Source organism: Saccostrea cucullata, unplaced genomic scaffold (assembly GCF_032062105.1).
Source record: "Saccostrea cucullata isolate Sc308-1 unplaced genomic scaffold, CSIRO_AGI_Scuc_v1 ctg2779, whole genome shotgun sequence".
Classification (NCBI taxonomy): domain Eukaryota; kingdom Metazoa; phylum Mollusca; class Bivalvia; order Ostreida; family Ostreidae; genus Saccostrea; species Saccostrea cuccullata.
The window spans coordinates 7,165-21,991 of record NW_026921893.1 but is presented as its reverse complement, the minus strand read 5'-3'; the positions used below and the strand labels follow the sequence as shown (position 1 = coordinate 21,991).

The following is a 14,827-nucleotide window of genomic DNA, read 5'->3' as shown; positions in this document are numbered from 1 at the left end:
TAAATTCACCATTTGAGAAGAGGCAGTCTTATTCAACATAACTATGCACTTGGTTAGTTTATTTAAAATGCCCACAAACAGAAAAGAAGAATTTATGCATTTTCACTATATAATCTATATAGCCCCGCCTCAGCACTAGAACCCCTGACCCTGGAGCCATGAAATTCACAATTTTGGTAGAGGGCTCAATGCTGATTACAATCATACCTACAGTTGAACTGCTTGATGTCCAGGAGTAAAGAAGAAGATTTTTAAAGATTGAACTAATTTTAGTGGTTTTTGCCCCACCCCCAAGGCCCCAGAAGGACAGGAACAATGAAATTCACAATTTTTGTTTGCCTTCACCCATAGATGCTATATTCCAAATTTGGTTGAAATTGGTTTAGTGGTTTCAGAGAAGCTAAATATGTTCAAATGTTAATGCACGACGCACAACGACGGACGAAAACAGATAGCAATAGGTCACCTGAGTTTACTCCTCAGCCTTAAAACCTTAAATGCAATTTATCATTGAGTCAAATGCTGACTAAAGTTTTAAATACCAATTGTTAGTCCATTTTTTATACACTGAAATAACGACGGATTTTTTCCATTATTTTCTGATCATGACAGGGAGCACACGACGGGTGTGACAGGTCGGCAGGGGATGCTCACCTGATCCCACCTCTGATGTTTCGGTTGTCCGTGTTTGCTCTGCTCATGTTTTATATTGTTTTATGGACTTTGAGGTTGAATACTGTTCGTTATCTCCATATCCTTCATTATATAAATAAGAAAGGTAGATATCCGGGTAAAACCAGTGATGGCAGATTAAAACAGGTAAACAATAATAATTAACAAACGTAGATCTGTGTTAGGGTGTCAAAAGGCTAAAACTGTCCTAAACAAACGCTTTAATGGAGAAAGGTTGTGTTTTTTAAATCTGTAAGCTATGTACACCATATTTTAGAGTGAGTTTCATGTCCAAAAATCTATTTTCTCTTTAATTTCAATAAAGCCACGTATCAAATATAGCCTAGAGCTTTATAGTCTACAATATCAGGGTAAAGTATTTATCATACATCTATTTACGGACTATTAGGACAATCAAATTGATGTCATGGCTGATAATTGAATTAATGTTATATCATATCATGAGTGCAACAGAAAAATGTAGTGGTGCCAAAAACAAACAACAATCGTAAAAATTCTTTTTAAAAAATACAAAAATTAAAGAATTTTGGAAGTGTAAAATGCATTAATGAGAGGCAACTTTATATGCATGACTCATCATCATTTTAGACCTCTGGTGTGCACACCAAATAATGCCAGGAGAGCAACGTTTGATGTTACATGTATGCTCTCAGGCATAATAAAGCTATAATCATTTTATGGTTTTTCCGATTTTTTGATTTGGAAAATAAAAACACAAAGAACCCTTTTACCAAATAGATTCATCAATTACAGGTCTGTCTGTGCTTCAGATTTACATTTTTGAGGCTAAATGTGCAACACATTCAAGATATACGACAAAAAAAAATCGTATATTCATGTTTATAAATTTCATTTATTAATGTTTTTTCTATTATTAAGTACTAACATACTGACAGTTTTATTTTGAAAATAGGTCCATATAAATTTTATCACCTTAGATGTGTTTTTGCCATTTTGTGATTTTATTATAAATGTTTTAAATAAACACAATAAAATCTATCATAGATTCAAGTAGTTCAAGTAATTCATTTTCAAATTCATTGAAACAACAAAACAATCTCTTATGTACTTTTCATTTCATAATTCTAGAGTTAAAAATTTAATTTTTTGCATTCTTATGCTTTTGGTCAAGAATGCAACAAATTAGATTTTTAACTCTAAAATAAAACAATAGTATAAAAAATAATGAGAAGTCATTTACGTTAAATTTGTCGTTTGAAAAAATAAACTACTTAATTTACCCATATAACGCTTCTTATACACTTTTAAAAGTACTTTAGCCACTTATCATCTTGAAAGTATTGATTCATTTTTTGTAATCGTTCTTTTTTTATTAGAATAAATAATATGTAAGATTAATATGTGAATGTCATTATGTGAGTGTCATTTTGTGTATATCATTTTGTGTATCTCATTTTGTGTATATCATTATGTGAATGTCATTAAGTGAATGTCATTATGTGTATCTCATTTTGTGTATCTCCTTTTTCCCTCAAGGGGTCCCGTAAATATGCCAGGTTTACAATATCCATTCTCCGCATTCACTGTGGAGCAATGTCCAAGGAGCAGAACGTCATGGAATGCTTCATCAACGTCACGAGGCTGTCCTGATGACGTCAACGACAGGAGTACGTATCACTGTGTCCCTAACCAGCAGCTGACAGCGTTGATAGAGTTCTGCTACCCCAGACAGATCGGACTGTACGAAAGAGGTATGTTTTATTATTAAAATCAAAGTACTCAGAATACAGATAGTCGGACTTAGTTATTGAACTATGACTGTTGTATCGTTTTGCATTAAATCTGCTATAGCAGTATTTAGCGATATCTAAATAAATGCATTGTAAACACATATTAAACTTATTTTTCATTAAATCTGTATTAAATCACATAAATGAAATACTTATTTTGTAACAATGATGACATGTTTTATTTAAAAAGTTTTGTACATGCATCGGTCATAGAGACCTTAACACGGGTCCAAAAAGGGTTATACGCCTCTTTTGTCCTTTGTCCCAATGAAGGGCAACTCACTTTTTTAAGGGAAAATATCAAGAATTAGTGACTGGGTTCTCCATCATTTCAAATTTAACTGTGGCGCAAGAATTTTGAGAAGTACAAATATACACTACTGGACTTGAAATTTCCTTATATTCTGATTATTCTCTCAAAATCTCTTTACTTTCACTGTCAATCTCTGTACTTGCCTCTGTTCTTCACAGTACATTACAGTACCTCACTGTACAGAAGCAATGCATTTCACAGTACCTCTCTGTACTTCACAGTACGTTTTCTCTGTACATTACAGTACTCTACAGTACTTCCCAATACGCATTCACTGCTCTCCACTGTACGTCACAGATTTTTGCTGTACGGATTACTGTATTTCACAATACATTACTATTATTCCCTGTACTCATTTACTGTACATTACAGTACATCACAGTATTTCACAGTAGATAGTTCTGTACATTACTGTACGGCACAGTTTAACACTGTCCTTTTCTGAAAAACGCAGTACCCCGAAATGATTTTAATTTATTTACCATTTTATTAAAAATGCATTTTCGATTGGGTATTTTTTAAAAAGAATTTGAATTTGAATAGAAATTTTTAATTTTAGTGAGTTACCCATTTTTGAGGTTAAAATTCCTATATGACATTTTTAGAAGAAAATATTAGGCCGAGACAAGATTCTGATTTGAACAGCTTCTTTTTAAGCGGTTAGCTAGCTAACCGCTTTATGGCATGGGTGCTCCAAAACCGGAAACTTCCATAAGGCGCTACCTATTGACATCGCTTTATGGCACGTAACCTTATCCTTCTGCAACCAAAACCGGAAACTTCCACAAGGCGCTACCTATCGACAACGGTAACTTCAGCAAAGCGCTTCCTATGATTTGTATACTGTTGGCGTAATACTCCTCCTGGTGAGAGATTGACAATATGAGGTGTACGAAGATTGGCTATTATAACTATTATATCGAATTCTTATTAGTATTTACCAAAGCATTGACAATACTTAGAACACTAACTTCAAAGAACTGAGAATTTGGTCCTTATTACATGTACATCGTGCGATCGCGATTTATAGCAACTGTAAGCACAGAGGCTTTTCACGAAATATTTATCTTCTTTTAATAAAGTTACCCCTACTATAAAATACAGTATTTTTATAGTAGGGAAAACTTTATTAAAAGAAGATAAATATTTCTCGACAAGCCCCTGTGCTGTTAGTTTATTTTTGAAAGTTGAACGATACGGTTAATTATACGGCAGGTTGAAGGTTATTACAGACTGCAAAGACATAAGCAAATCTCACGATCGAGTTTGATTGTCCTTGCCAAAGTATTAAGAAACACCATTTATTAAGTTAAGTAATACCTGAAAAAAGTTTTTATAAAAACACCGAATACATCTGTAAGTTTTACACTTTTTGTAACGTTTTTATGGAAACAATAGGTTTACCTCCACAATGAAACGTTTGTTTTCTTCTCTTTTCTTCTCTGTGTAATAAACAGTTATAAAAGCTCTGCTCCCAGGGGTAAATTCTCTACTCCGTCTTTGATAATTTATTACATGTACAAACGATCATAAGGGATCACTTACTTTTAGTTTTAAAAAAAAATAATGGGACAATTAAAGTAGTAAAATTAATTTTGAAAAAAAAATGGATAGATATATATTAATTTTAATCGGCATTGTGATCCTCTTCTAAAAATCAACCGATATTATATATTATTATTCACAGAAGAATGAGGTATGAAAAATCTTGGCAGTTAGCAAAAATTTAAAATATATACTTAATGCTTATCTATAAGTTTTGAAAATTTGATCAATTCCTTGGGAACGTATTATTAGCTGTGAAAATACTTTTTAAATTTGAATTTGTCCAATTTGTCGATTATTATTTTGAGCGTTTGAGTAGAATTAAAATAAAATACAGGTGTTTAGAGGCACATTGATAGAAAAGAAATCAGTGTATATTGTTTAACCGACATGTTGAAGAAAGTGACACTGATAACTTCTTATGTTACACTGACTTTTAGTGTACATTTGAATTTTTAAAATACTAGTATTGATTGATTAGACAACTTTCCTTTTCACATGTTTTATTTGAGAACAATATTACACGAAGAGTATGTGGCAAATACACATTATATGTACTTATCTAGACATATTGTGCAAGACTTCTTTTAAATGATTCTCATATACCATTTACTTTATTCGAACATTTACTTGTTTGAATAGTCAATTAAGTACATTTCATAAAGCTTGATAATCTTGTTTACTCGCCAGTCTTCCCGTAGAAGTAGTAGTTCATAATATTTCTAAACGGAAGTATTCAGTATCTGTATCAAAAAACAGAATGTTCAATGATTGATTTAAGAAGAAAAGCTGACTTTTGAAAGTTCAAGAGGTAGGATCCGTTGCCTAGAAGAAGTAAGCATCCCTTGTTGACAGGTTACACCCGCAATGAGCCTACACATCTGGAGCTCTCTGATATCAATTCATTTACAAAGTCTTTACTCAGTCATCCTTTTTTCTCTGACTAGCCAGCTGTAGATCTACACTACTCCAAATCCATTAATCTAAAGAATTTAATTTGTCATTTTTTTAGTTGTTTGCTATTGTAGGCTTCTCAATTACCTAACTTCAGATTCAATAGAGCATGAAAGACAATTAAATTTTCAACATCAACATAATTGTTTTCATCCAGAGAACGATTGGTTGCCACCAAGAGAGATCTTTTAAAAATGCACTTCCTGTCTTTTAAACTGAAGAAATCTCATGTTTAAATTTTGAAACATGCATTTCAATCTAATTAAAATTTATTTAAATGTTCCAAATCCGCTACTGCTTCTCAAACATCTAACATCCCATTCGGGGTCACATCAGAGCGACCTTTCGATAAAGAATACATGTACTAGCAAACACAAACACTTTGGCCATGTAGATTCAAGCCTCGGTAAACAATTCTCAAATTAATTCTACGGCTACATATCATCATTATTGATACTTTCTTACGTTGAATTAAAGTAATTTTGGAATCAATTTCATGTATAGTCTGCAGTCTGGCATCTGAACGTGAATAATTCAAACGAAAGAGCACAAACTATACAAGATACCCACACGTCATACATAACACAGCTTATGCAATGCATATTTTATTTACTACAAAACTCCTCGGGTGTTTCGGTTCGGTTGTAAAAACAAGAAACCCATCTGAACTATAAGCCAAGATTTCGGAGGAACCATTTTCTTTGGCTAATCGAAGATTCACTCTTACATGACCCCAAATAGGATGTTGTTAGATGTTTGAGAAGCAGTAGCGGATTCGGAACATCTAATTTTAATTAGATTGCATCCATCTGTGACATCAATTTGGAATATTATTGGTTTTACTATTAAGTAAAGTATTACAAAAACAGAATGTCTGGGGTTTTTTTTTCTCTGATGACATTGGACAAAGATATGCATACTTAAATATCATCATTTCATGCACTTTTTTCGGTACATATTAGATGAAAGCATGCTAACCGCTTTTCAGTACTTTCAGTACTTTGATTTTTTTATCTTTAATCAATGATATTTTTCAGTTGTTTAAATATTTCATTTCTACATGTTTCCGTGTACAGAGGACCGATATAAAACATTGATCAAACCTATATTTAAGATTTTACGCGATTAAAATAATATTTGAAGTATGAAAAAAACTACTTCATATTTCCGAAGACGCCTAGAAGATAAATGATTATGCACGCCGAAAACGGGCCCTAATTAGCATGATTAAAGTTAATTAACAGTTTAGCATTAGAAACTGAAAAGATTACACAATTTTAAGTTTATGAAGTTTATTTGATTTTTTAAAATATATTATTTTTATCGAACTGACCAGGACAATCTAACTGTGGCGCTAATATTTTACTGTGGTGGAACTGTGGCGTTGATTTTTTAACTGTGGCGGTAAGGAATTTAGCTGTGGCGGTGCCGCCACGTTAAACGGGCCCAAGGAGAACCCTGAGTGATCTTTTAATTATCTTATCAAAAACAATTTGGCCAAAACAGTTTCAACTTACGTGAATCCTTTATAACATAGTGTAAATTCAAATTTGTTCCAATCCCGATCCCCGTAGGTAGGATGAGCTACAATGTGGGGGTGGGGCAAACATTTAACGTAAATTAATGATATGTAGGACAACTTCAAAAATTTCCTTTTAAAACCACATAGCCATAATTAGTAATCGATATGGAAATATATTTAGGCTTTAAGTAATGAAGATTAGGATTAAGGTTCTTTAAAAAATGACGCACGAGGGTTTAATAGGGCCCAGTAGAAGAATGAGAGAACAAAAAACCCTTTTCTCAAGAACAACAAAGCCATGATTAGACATATTGATTTGGGTGATGTAGAATCGTGTTTGCTCAAATCCTGACCCCGAAGGCCTCAAATCAAATTTGTACATAGGGATATTTGGGGGAAAATGTCAAACGCGCGATTAATCATATTGATATTGAAACATCCCGAGGTAGATTCAAGGTTCCTAAGATTAAAACAATCCTACCTTCTCCCTATCCCCCAGCTTCAATTCAATGTCGTTCAAAACATGAAACATTTGAGTAGGTTTTGTCTAGAACAGGCAATCAAACCTCTACTTACGAATGTATTAGAGACGAAATCAGCTTAAGAAGTACAGCTAGGCCATATTGACTCAGGTGAACATTGTGGTCCACAGGGCTCTTATTTCAATTTTAATCTAAAATATTTTTTTTACAAGTTAGGTTGCTTGACTTACTTTTACATGTTAGTGTGCATTTCCTATGCACATATGGCAAAAAAAAAGCAAATTGTCTTCATTTTTTAAATAGAAGTTACCAGCTTTGTGTCTCAGGTGGCTTTTGTGTACAACTGAAAGCAATTGTTAAGAGTATGTTCACTCTCGTACACGTACTAGTATTTCTTTAAAAAGTTCTGACGTGAAAAGAAAATCAAAATAAAAAAAGTGTTATCGAGCGTAATCAACATGACTTATTCGAAAACAAAAATTGAACCAGTTTGAAAAGCGTAATGTAAACATTGACCGTTCTTGGGTTACCATCAGGTTATAATATAATTCTGTGCAAATCAGCAATATTCAAAAAATTAAATACATGTATAAATAAACAACACTAAGTCTTTAAAAGGTTAGGAATCTGTAGAACGAGTTATCAATTCAAATACATACATCTGGTGATATAATATGCATGAAACAGCTTCAAATAAAGAGTCATAGCGCATTTGATAGTCACTTTCGCCTTCTCTAATAATGATTATTTAAACACATTGTTTAACCAAATTTTTTTTCATACAATGTTAGTTTATACATGCCCTAGAAAAAATCAAACAAAAATAGTATTTAAATTTTAATAGTTCCCTTATATAATAAATAAAACAATCGCTCAGTTTATATATGGAATACATAGTAAATACTGAGGTATCCCCCTTAACAATGACAAACTGTAGCAAAAGACCACCTTTATTCAGAAAAACAACTTCTGAATAATTTTATTTGGATATGACTGCACTTCATTACATTTAGATAATTTTGGTTAAAGGTGGTCTTCATATTGAAAATGTAAAAAATATGTATTTAATTCTTCCTCTCATATATTTGTAAGATTCAACAATCTTTCTTTAATCTATCCTTTCGATTACAACGACATCGTGGCGTAGTGGTATGAGTGCTGGATTGTAAACATAATGATCGTGAGTTTGAGTCTCACAGTGTTTGTTTTCTATCCCTTTAATTTGTTTCTCTCTTTGCATTTTTCCTTACTTTTAATTTCTTTTATTCTAAATTAAATGTATAAATAAATTAAGAGGTATATAATACAACATTACACCATGAGCGTATCTTGGGGAAAAACAGTCCTAAACTATTTTAATGACCCAAAGTCATAGCTTCTAGCTTGTTTTACTTTCATGATTTTCTAAAAATCCTTTTTAGAATAAGAGTATTGAACTATATTAAAATTATTGTCATGTAACAAACTTGCAACTATGAAAAAATAACATTTGTCCGCAAATGATTACATACATAAAATTTGATCTTGAATTGAATAGGTACATATACAATATACCTGTATCTATAAATAGAAACAGGTGATTTCCGTTTAAATACTTGAGTCGGCCGAGTCGTGGGTAAGGCAGCTATGGCTCTTTACAATTTTAGCAATATTTTTCGATAGTACATCCTTTTCTTTTTTAAGGGACCTGTTTATACCTCACTAATTCTGGCTATCTCAACCAAGTAAGGTGCACAGACTTCAGCCATGGTTGTCCCGAAAAACCATATTTCAGCAATGAAATATACAAATGTATGTATAATTTTGTTGCTGCCACATTAACAATTGGGTTTTGAATGTAATTATTCTAGGTGATATGTAATAATAATTAATGTAAAACAGCATGCATATTTTTGATTTTCAAAAGATTGATTTTTACACTGAGCATAAAAAATAAATTTTCCATTTTTGTTTTTGATTTACTAGATCAGGAATGTCTAGCTATTAACAAACAAAGCCATTGCTACAAAGCAGCAGAGTCGTGTCGGAATGCAAAAAGGTAAATCTCTCTCTTTCTCTCTCTCTCTCGTGTAAAAGAAACACGCACGCTAACTCTCGATTCCCGCCTACATTTTGGAACTATTTAATTCAATATGAATAGCAATTTGGCCATAAAATCTTTGTTTGATACAAAGAACAATTAAATGGTAATTGATAAACCGTCTTGATACCAGTGCTAAACAGTAAATCATCCATAATTCCAGCTCTTGAAAAAAGGGGGGTAGACGATATTTTCCATTGAAATCTGAGTTTCAAGCATCACCGTATTTTGAAATAGTCTTGGATATGATTAAATGTTCCTTAAATCTTTTCTTATGTTTTAGGCAAATAAATAAAACATAAATATTTCAATAAAATATAATGTTTCAGTTGTATATCGCTTTGAAATTTGTGGAAAATAAGCCTTTTTAATCGTTTTTATGTCAATAAACATATGTTCCCCCCTGTGTCACACAAAAAGCCTTTGTATGAATCTGTGAAATACCATTCCATATTACCTGTAAAAAGGAATTTTTGTGACACGGGGGGGGGGGGGGGGGGGAGATGTTTTAAAAATATTTTCCGTTTTTCATTGATTTCTACATATGTTCTAAGTTTTACCAAAATTTTAGAGTTATCTCTCTTTGTTTTCCCAAAATAAGTAATCTTTTATAAAAATTCATATAATTATCAAAAAAAAAAAAATCAAAAATTCATTGAATTTTTTTAACTTTTGAAAATTGACTTGGAGGTAGGCGGGAGAACAATATTATCGTTCGCAGTTCTTTTTTATTTACGTATTTTTTCTTTACAGTAGCACAGATGTGTCTCCCTCGATTCCACGGACATCACTAGACTATATACCTATTTTATTAGGTGTAATATTACCAACCTTTGTGAATGTCATTCTGTTGTGTGCCTTATTTATAAAATTTCGACGCAAGAAGAATTCAAGCAACAAGGACAACATGAATCCAGAACAGGATCAACTTCTCCGTAAGTAATTCTGTAAATTGAAGCTGTTATGGTACATATACCGAAAGAGGTAATTTGAATCATCTTCATTTCAAGCATATCTGCGAAATTGTTCTCTGATTAAAATAAATATCTTCATTTTTTTTATTTGGATATTAGCTATTCAGAATGTAAAAAGAATGTGAACTCAGTTGCACTATTGATAATGAAATATTTTATCAAAATTTTGATGAATTGAAAAAATGTTTTGAATAGTTTTCATTGTAATTACAATTTTATGATTTATGCATACAAACACATGAACATGACCTGATTTGAAATGAAATCATTCAAAGAGAGTGGTACATGAACATGTATCAATGTTTTGTAGCATAATATGAATAATGATGTTAATTAGTAGAGAGTTAATAAACAATGTTTCTGGTTTATGTACATTTTCTAGTAAAAATATCGATAGAAGGTATTTGATAAAATTTTAAGATATTACATTTCAATGTATTTATATATTTTAGCAATTAAAAAAATATCTGAGCAGATACAATTAATATGTTTATGGTATGTTTATATCAAAAATATAAATTTAATGATAAAGTATTCATGAAAAATATCTTATAAAATAATTTTTAATCCTATTTTATTTGGGCTTTTTTTTTTTAATAAAATTTAGAGAAAGTCAACCAAGATGAAGTATTTATAGAAACTCGAGCCTACCAGAAAGCTATAAACGTTTTGTTAGACAAGAAATATGTTTTCATAAAAGGAAATCCGGGAGACGGCAAAACAACAATAGCCAAACAGCTCTTGAAAGAATTGAAAATATCCTATAATACAAGTGAAAAGGTTGTCATAGGTCTAAAAGAATTATGTGGAAAACAGGAGCAAAACGAGAACACTGCTTTCTTTGTAGATAATATCTTCGGAGAATATGTTTTCAGGAGCTCAGAAATAGAACAATGGGAAAGAACAACAATTTTTATGGAAAATGTTTTGTCTGATGAAATTGACAAGAAGGGAAATTTTTTAATTGTTACAATCCGCAACGATATGTATTCGGAAATTCGAACTCAGCTGCAGTTCAAGATTGAATTTATTGAACGTGCTTTAGTTGATATCTCGGATTCGGAGAACAAGTTGACAAAAGAGGAAATGAAGCAGGTTTTTGATCTTTATGTCGACATTCCATTTCAAACAAATGAATTCTATTCAGCATTCAGTTTTGCACCCCCTTTAGGGTTTCCTCAGTCTTGTAAGTTGTTTGGAAACAACAAAATATTACAATGTAAAGGACCAAATTTCTTTAAAAATCCCTCTGAGTGTTTAAGTCAGTATGTCGAAGATATGTACTTGCACTCCAAGCCCAAGTTTTCTGTCCTTATTTATGTTTTAATGAAAAATGGAAGAGTGCCAATGTCTTCTTTAAGCTATATAAACTTTGATATTAAGATAAAAAGAAAAGCCCTAGATTTATGTCCTGACAAACACATTCGCATTACATCTTCGAAGTTCATTAAATACATCGATGGATTTATGGGTTCATTTTTAATGAACGAAAATGGATCGTGTAAGTTTTCACATAGTTGTATTCAAAATGTTATTCAGAATACGCTTATAAAATATGATCTTTCTTTCGTTATCGAGTATTGCCACTTATCAATTTTAATCAGTCTCCATATTGCAGAAAATGGAGAAAAAACAACAAACTTACAAACAATTGATCAAAGTTTCTTTGCTGAGATCTTTTCAAAAATTGTTTATAATCTCAAATGTAATACATATACTGAACCTATCAAAGTTATATCCTGTTTACAGTTTTGGAAAAATCAGAATTTTTGCACTGCGTTTAAAGACTTTGTGGGTGAAGAGCAATCTGTCCTAACTAAAACTGACGAAAACGATGCATCATTGCTAATTCATTTTGCAGAGGCAGGTCACATTGAAATGGTTAAATTCCTGTTGAAGATCATAACAGATGACAAACAAAAGTATGACGCTTTAAATCAAGCAACGTTGATGAATCATAGAAATGTTGTCCAGATTATTTTAAATGAAGGAGTAACTCCCGATGCTAAAAGCTGTTTCTGTGCTATACAGAATGGAAATAAGGATATTGTGGAGGAATTTATCAATGCGGGACTTGATTTATTGCAGGTTTCTGAGTCTCGCCACCCATTTTATTACAACGCGTCTATTTCTATTTTAGCTGAAGCATGTTTATGGGAGAGACTGAATTTGATAGCTTTTATATTGAAAATTTGCCCTGCTTTAAGCAATGTGAAAAATAACAATGGCGATTCTATCATTCATTTTGTTGCATTTGCTGGCGCAACAGACGCTCTTAAAGCACTTATAGCCAACCATACATGTGACCCATTCCTCAAGACAGAGAAAGGAGCAACAATTTTACATCGTGCATGTCAGAACGGAAAATATGAAACAGCAAAGTATATAATGAGTCAGTACCCTGATCTATTGAATGAAGAACATGACGTATATGAAGAAGGATCTATTCTACATATGGTTGCTGCTGGAGGCAACATTAAATTGTTCAAGATTTTTGAAAAACCATGGCTAACTAGAAGTTCTACAACAGGAGAGACTGTTTTACATAGTTCTTGTAGTTATGGGAGATTTGAGATGAGTACGTTTCTTCTTAAATGTTTCCCACGTTTACTAAATATTAGAGACGGTTTTGACAACAGCATCTTACATGCAACTGCTTCGGGAGGTAACATTAAATTACTAAAGTATCTCGTAGAGAAAAGGTTAGACATCAATGAAAAACAAGCTCACGGAAAAACTGTGTTACATTTGTGTTCTATGAACGGTAAGATAGACATGTGTAAATACTTGGTCAACGAATATCATTTCTTACTTAAAATCACTGACAATGATGGTGGGAATGCTTTACATAATGCAGCTTGGGGTGGTCACATTGATATCGTTAGGTTCCTCTTGGAGAAAGGATTAGATATCAGAAGCACTGCCTATGGAGGGAAAACTGCACTACATGTGTGTTGCTTGAATGGTAAGATAGATATGTGCAAATACTTGGTCAAAACATATCTTTTCTTACTTGATGTCACTGACAATAATGGTGGGAGTGCCATACATGATGCAGCGTGGGGTGGAAACATTCAAATACTTAAGTTCCTCATAGATGAAGGCTTAGATATCAATAGCGCTAGAGATGACGGTAGAACTGCATTACATCAATGTTGTAGAAATAGGGAAATAGACATGTATAAGTTTTTGGTCAACAACTATCCTAACTTAGTGGATGTCGAAGACAAAAATGGCAACAAAGCATTACTTAATGAAATTTAAAGGTAAAAGTAGCTTATTCCATTAATGATAGACATGTTACCGCGCTTTAGGAAAAGACAAAGTATACCAAAAAGTCTCTCAGGAGACTTTGTGCTTGTGAAAAAAATAGACCTAACTTAAATATTAATAAATGCCATGTATTTTTTAAAGCAAAACGAAATTATGTAAGGGATAATGAAAAGATCAAATCGGTTTGTGTTTTCCGTCTGCATATAATTGTAATGTTGATAAGGTAAAGTTTAAGTTGAAGACGTAGAAATCTAATTAGGTGGAGTAAGTGTTATATATCGGATATTCCACATTAATTTTTATTACTTCACTTTTTTTAAAAGAAGTCTTGAGTTACTTACTGATTTTGATATATTTATTTTAATATTATATTAGGATGTATTGTGGAAACTACTGATCGTGAAAAGGCAGTAATTTAGAGATTTTTTTTCAAGCAATTGACCAAGATTCATCTTGTAAATTATACTGGTGCAAATTTATATGAGAATATAAAATGAATGAATATTTATAGATATAATTATATTATTTCCTCAATACCCCCATAAACATTTTATTAAAAGTTCAGACACTAACGATATTTTTTATATCGATATATATGAACTTTGTGTTTAAAACAGATTTTAACAGAAGTAGAACAGTATCAATTTACATTTGTACATGTTTTCATAAAATTTATTTATCTGTATAATTAATAATTATTTGTACAGGTATATACATTTTTTTCGTATATATAAATACTAAAATTTCTGTTAATCTAATACATGGAGAAAATATTCTAAAGTTACAAATCAAATCAAAATTGTCGTTTCATACAAGGTTACAAATTTGCTGCTCAAATGATATGAATATTGTAAACCTTGCAGTATCTCCAACTCCAATCTCCAAGAAACAAGCAAGGTTTCGTACTTTGAAAGTGTGCTAAATGTCCATTTCTGTGGAACGTCTCGTTTGAGGAACAACAATAAAAATACCCAAAATAAATCAATATTATTCTCTAAAATCGTCATTACAAAAAAAGTTCAATTAGCAAAATTTAAATGTTTACTGTCCAATTTCCTACATTTGCTTTTACACTGTATAATCAGAATCATATTTCATGTTGAATGTTTTTAAAATCTTAGCGTCAGAATATCCTAAATGAAAGTGGGCTTTGTTTATGTATTATTAACATTATTGGAAATTGTCTGTAAATGTTGTTTGTTGTTAACAATGGAATAATGAAACTCCTTACACGGAAATT

General features: G+C 31.8%; 1 protein-coding gene across 1 annotated transcript; it reads left to right on the top strand.

The window, feature by feature from the left end:
- Window positions 1-2,194: 2,194 nt before the first annotated feature.
- On the top strand, window positions 2,195-13,578 carry LOC134260863 (putative ankyrin repeat protein RF_0381). The gene is made up of 6 exons (XM_062743392.1): window positions 2,195-2,405; window positions 8,944-9,051; window positions 9,226-9,298; window positions 10,094-10,275; window positions 10,922-11,500; window positions 12,101-13,578. Exons 1-6 carry the CDS (start codon window positions 2,204-2,206, stop codon window positions 13,576-13,578), a joined length of 2,622 nt encoding a protein of 873 aa, XP_062599376.1. The 5' UTR covers window positions 2,195-2,203.
- The last annotated feature ends 1,249 nt before the right edge of the window (window positions 13,579-14,827 follow it).

Bases quoted from the DNA above. Each gene is read 5' to 3' on its own strand.
- LOC134260863 (XM_062743392.1), top strand. From the start codon at position 2,204: ATGCCAGGTTTACAATATCCATTCTCCGCATTCACTGTGGAGCAATGT. The intron at 9,052-9,225 runs GTATGTATAATT...TTGATTTACTAG, and splicing joins CAGCAATGAAATATACAAAT to ATCAGGAATGTCTAGCTATT. The intron at 9,299-10,093 runs GTAAATCTCTCT...TTTTCTTTACAG, and splicing joins TCGTGTCGGAATGCAAAAAG to TAGCACAGATGTGTCTCCCT.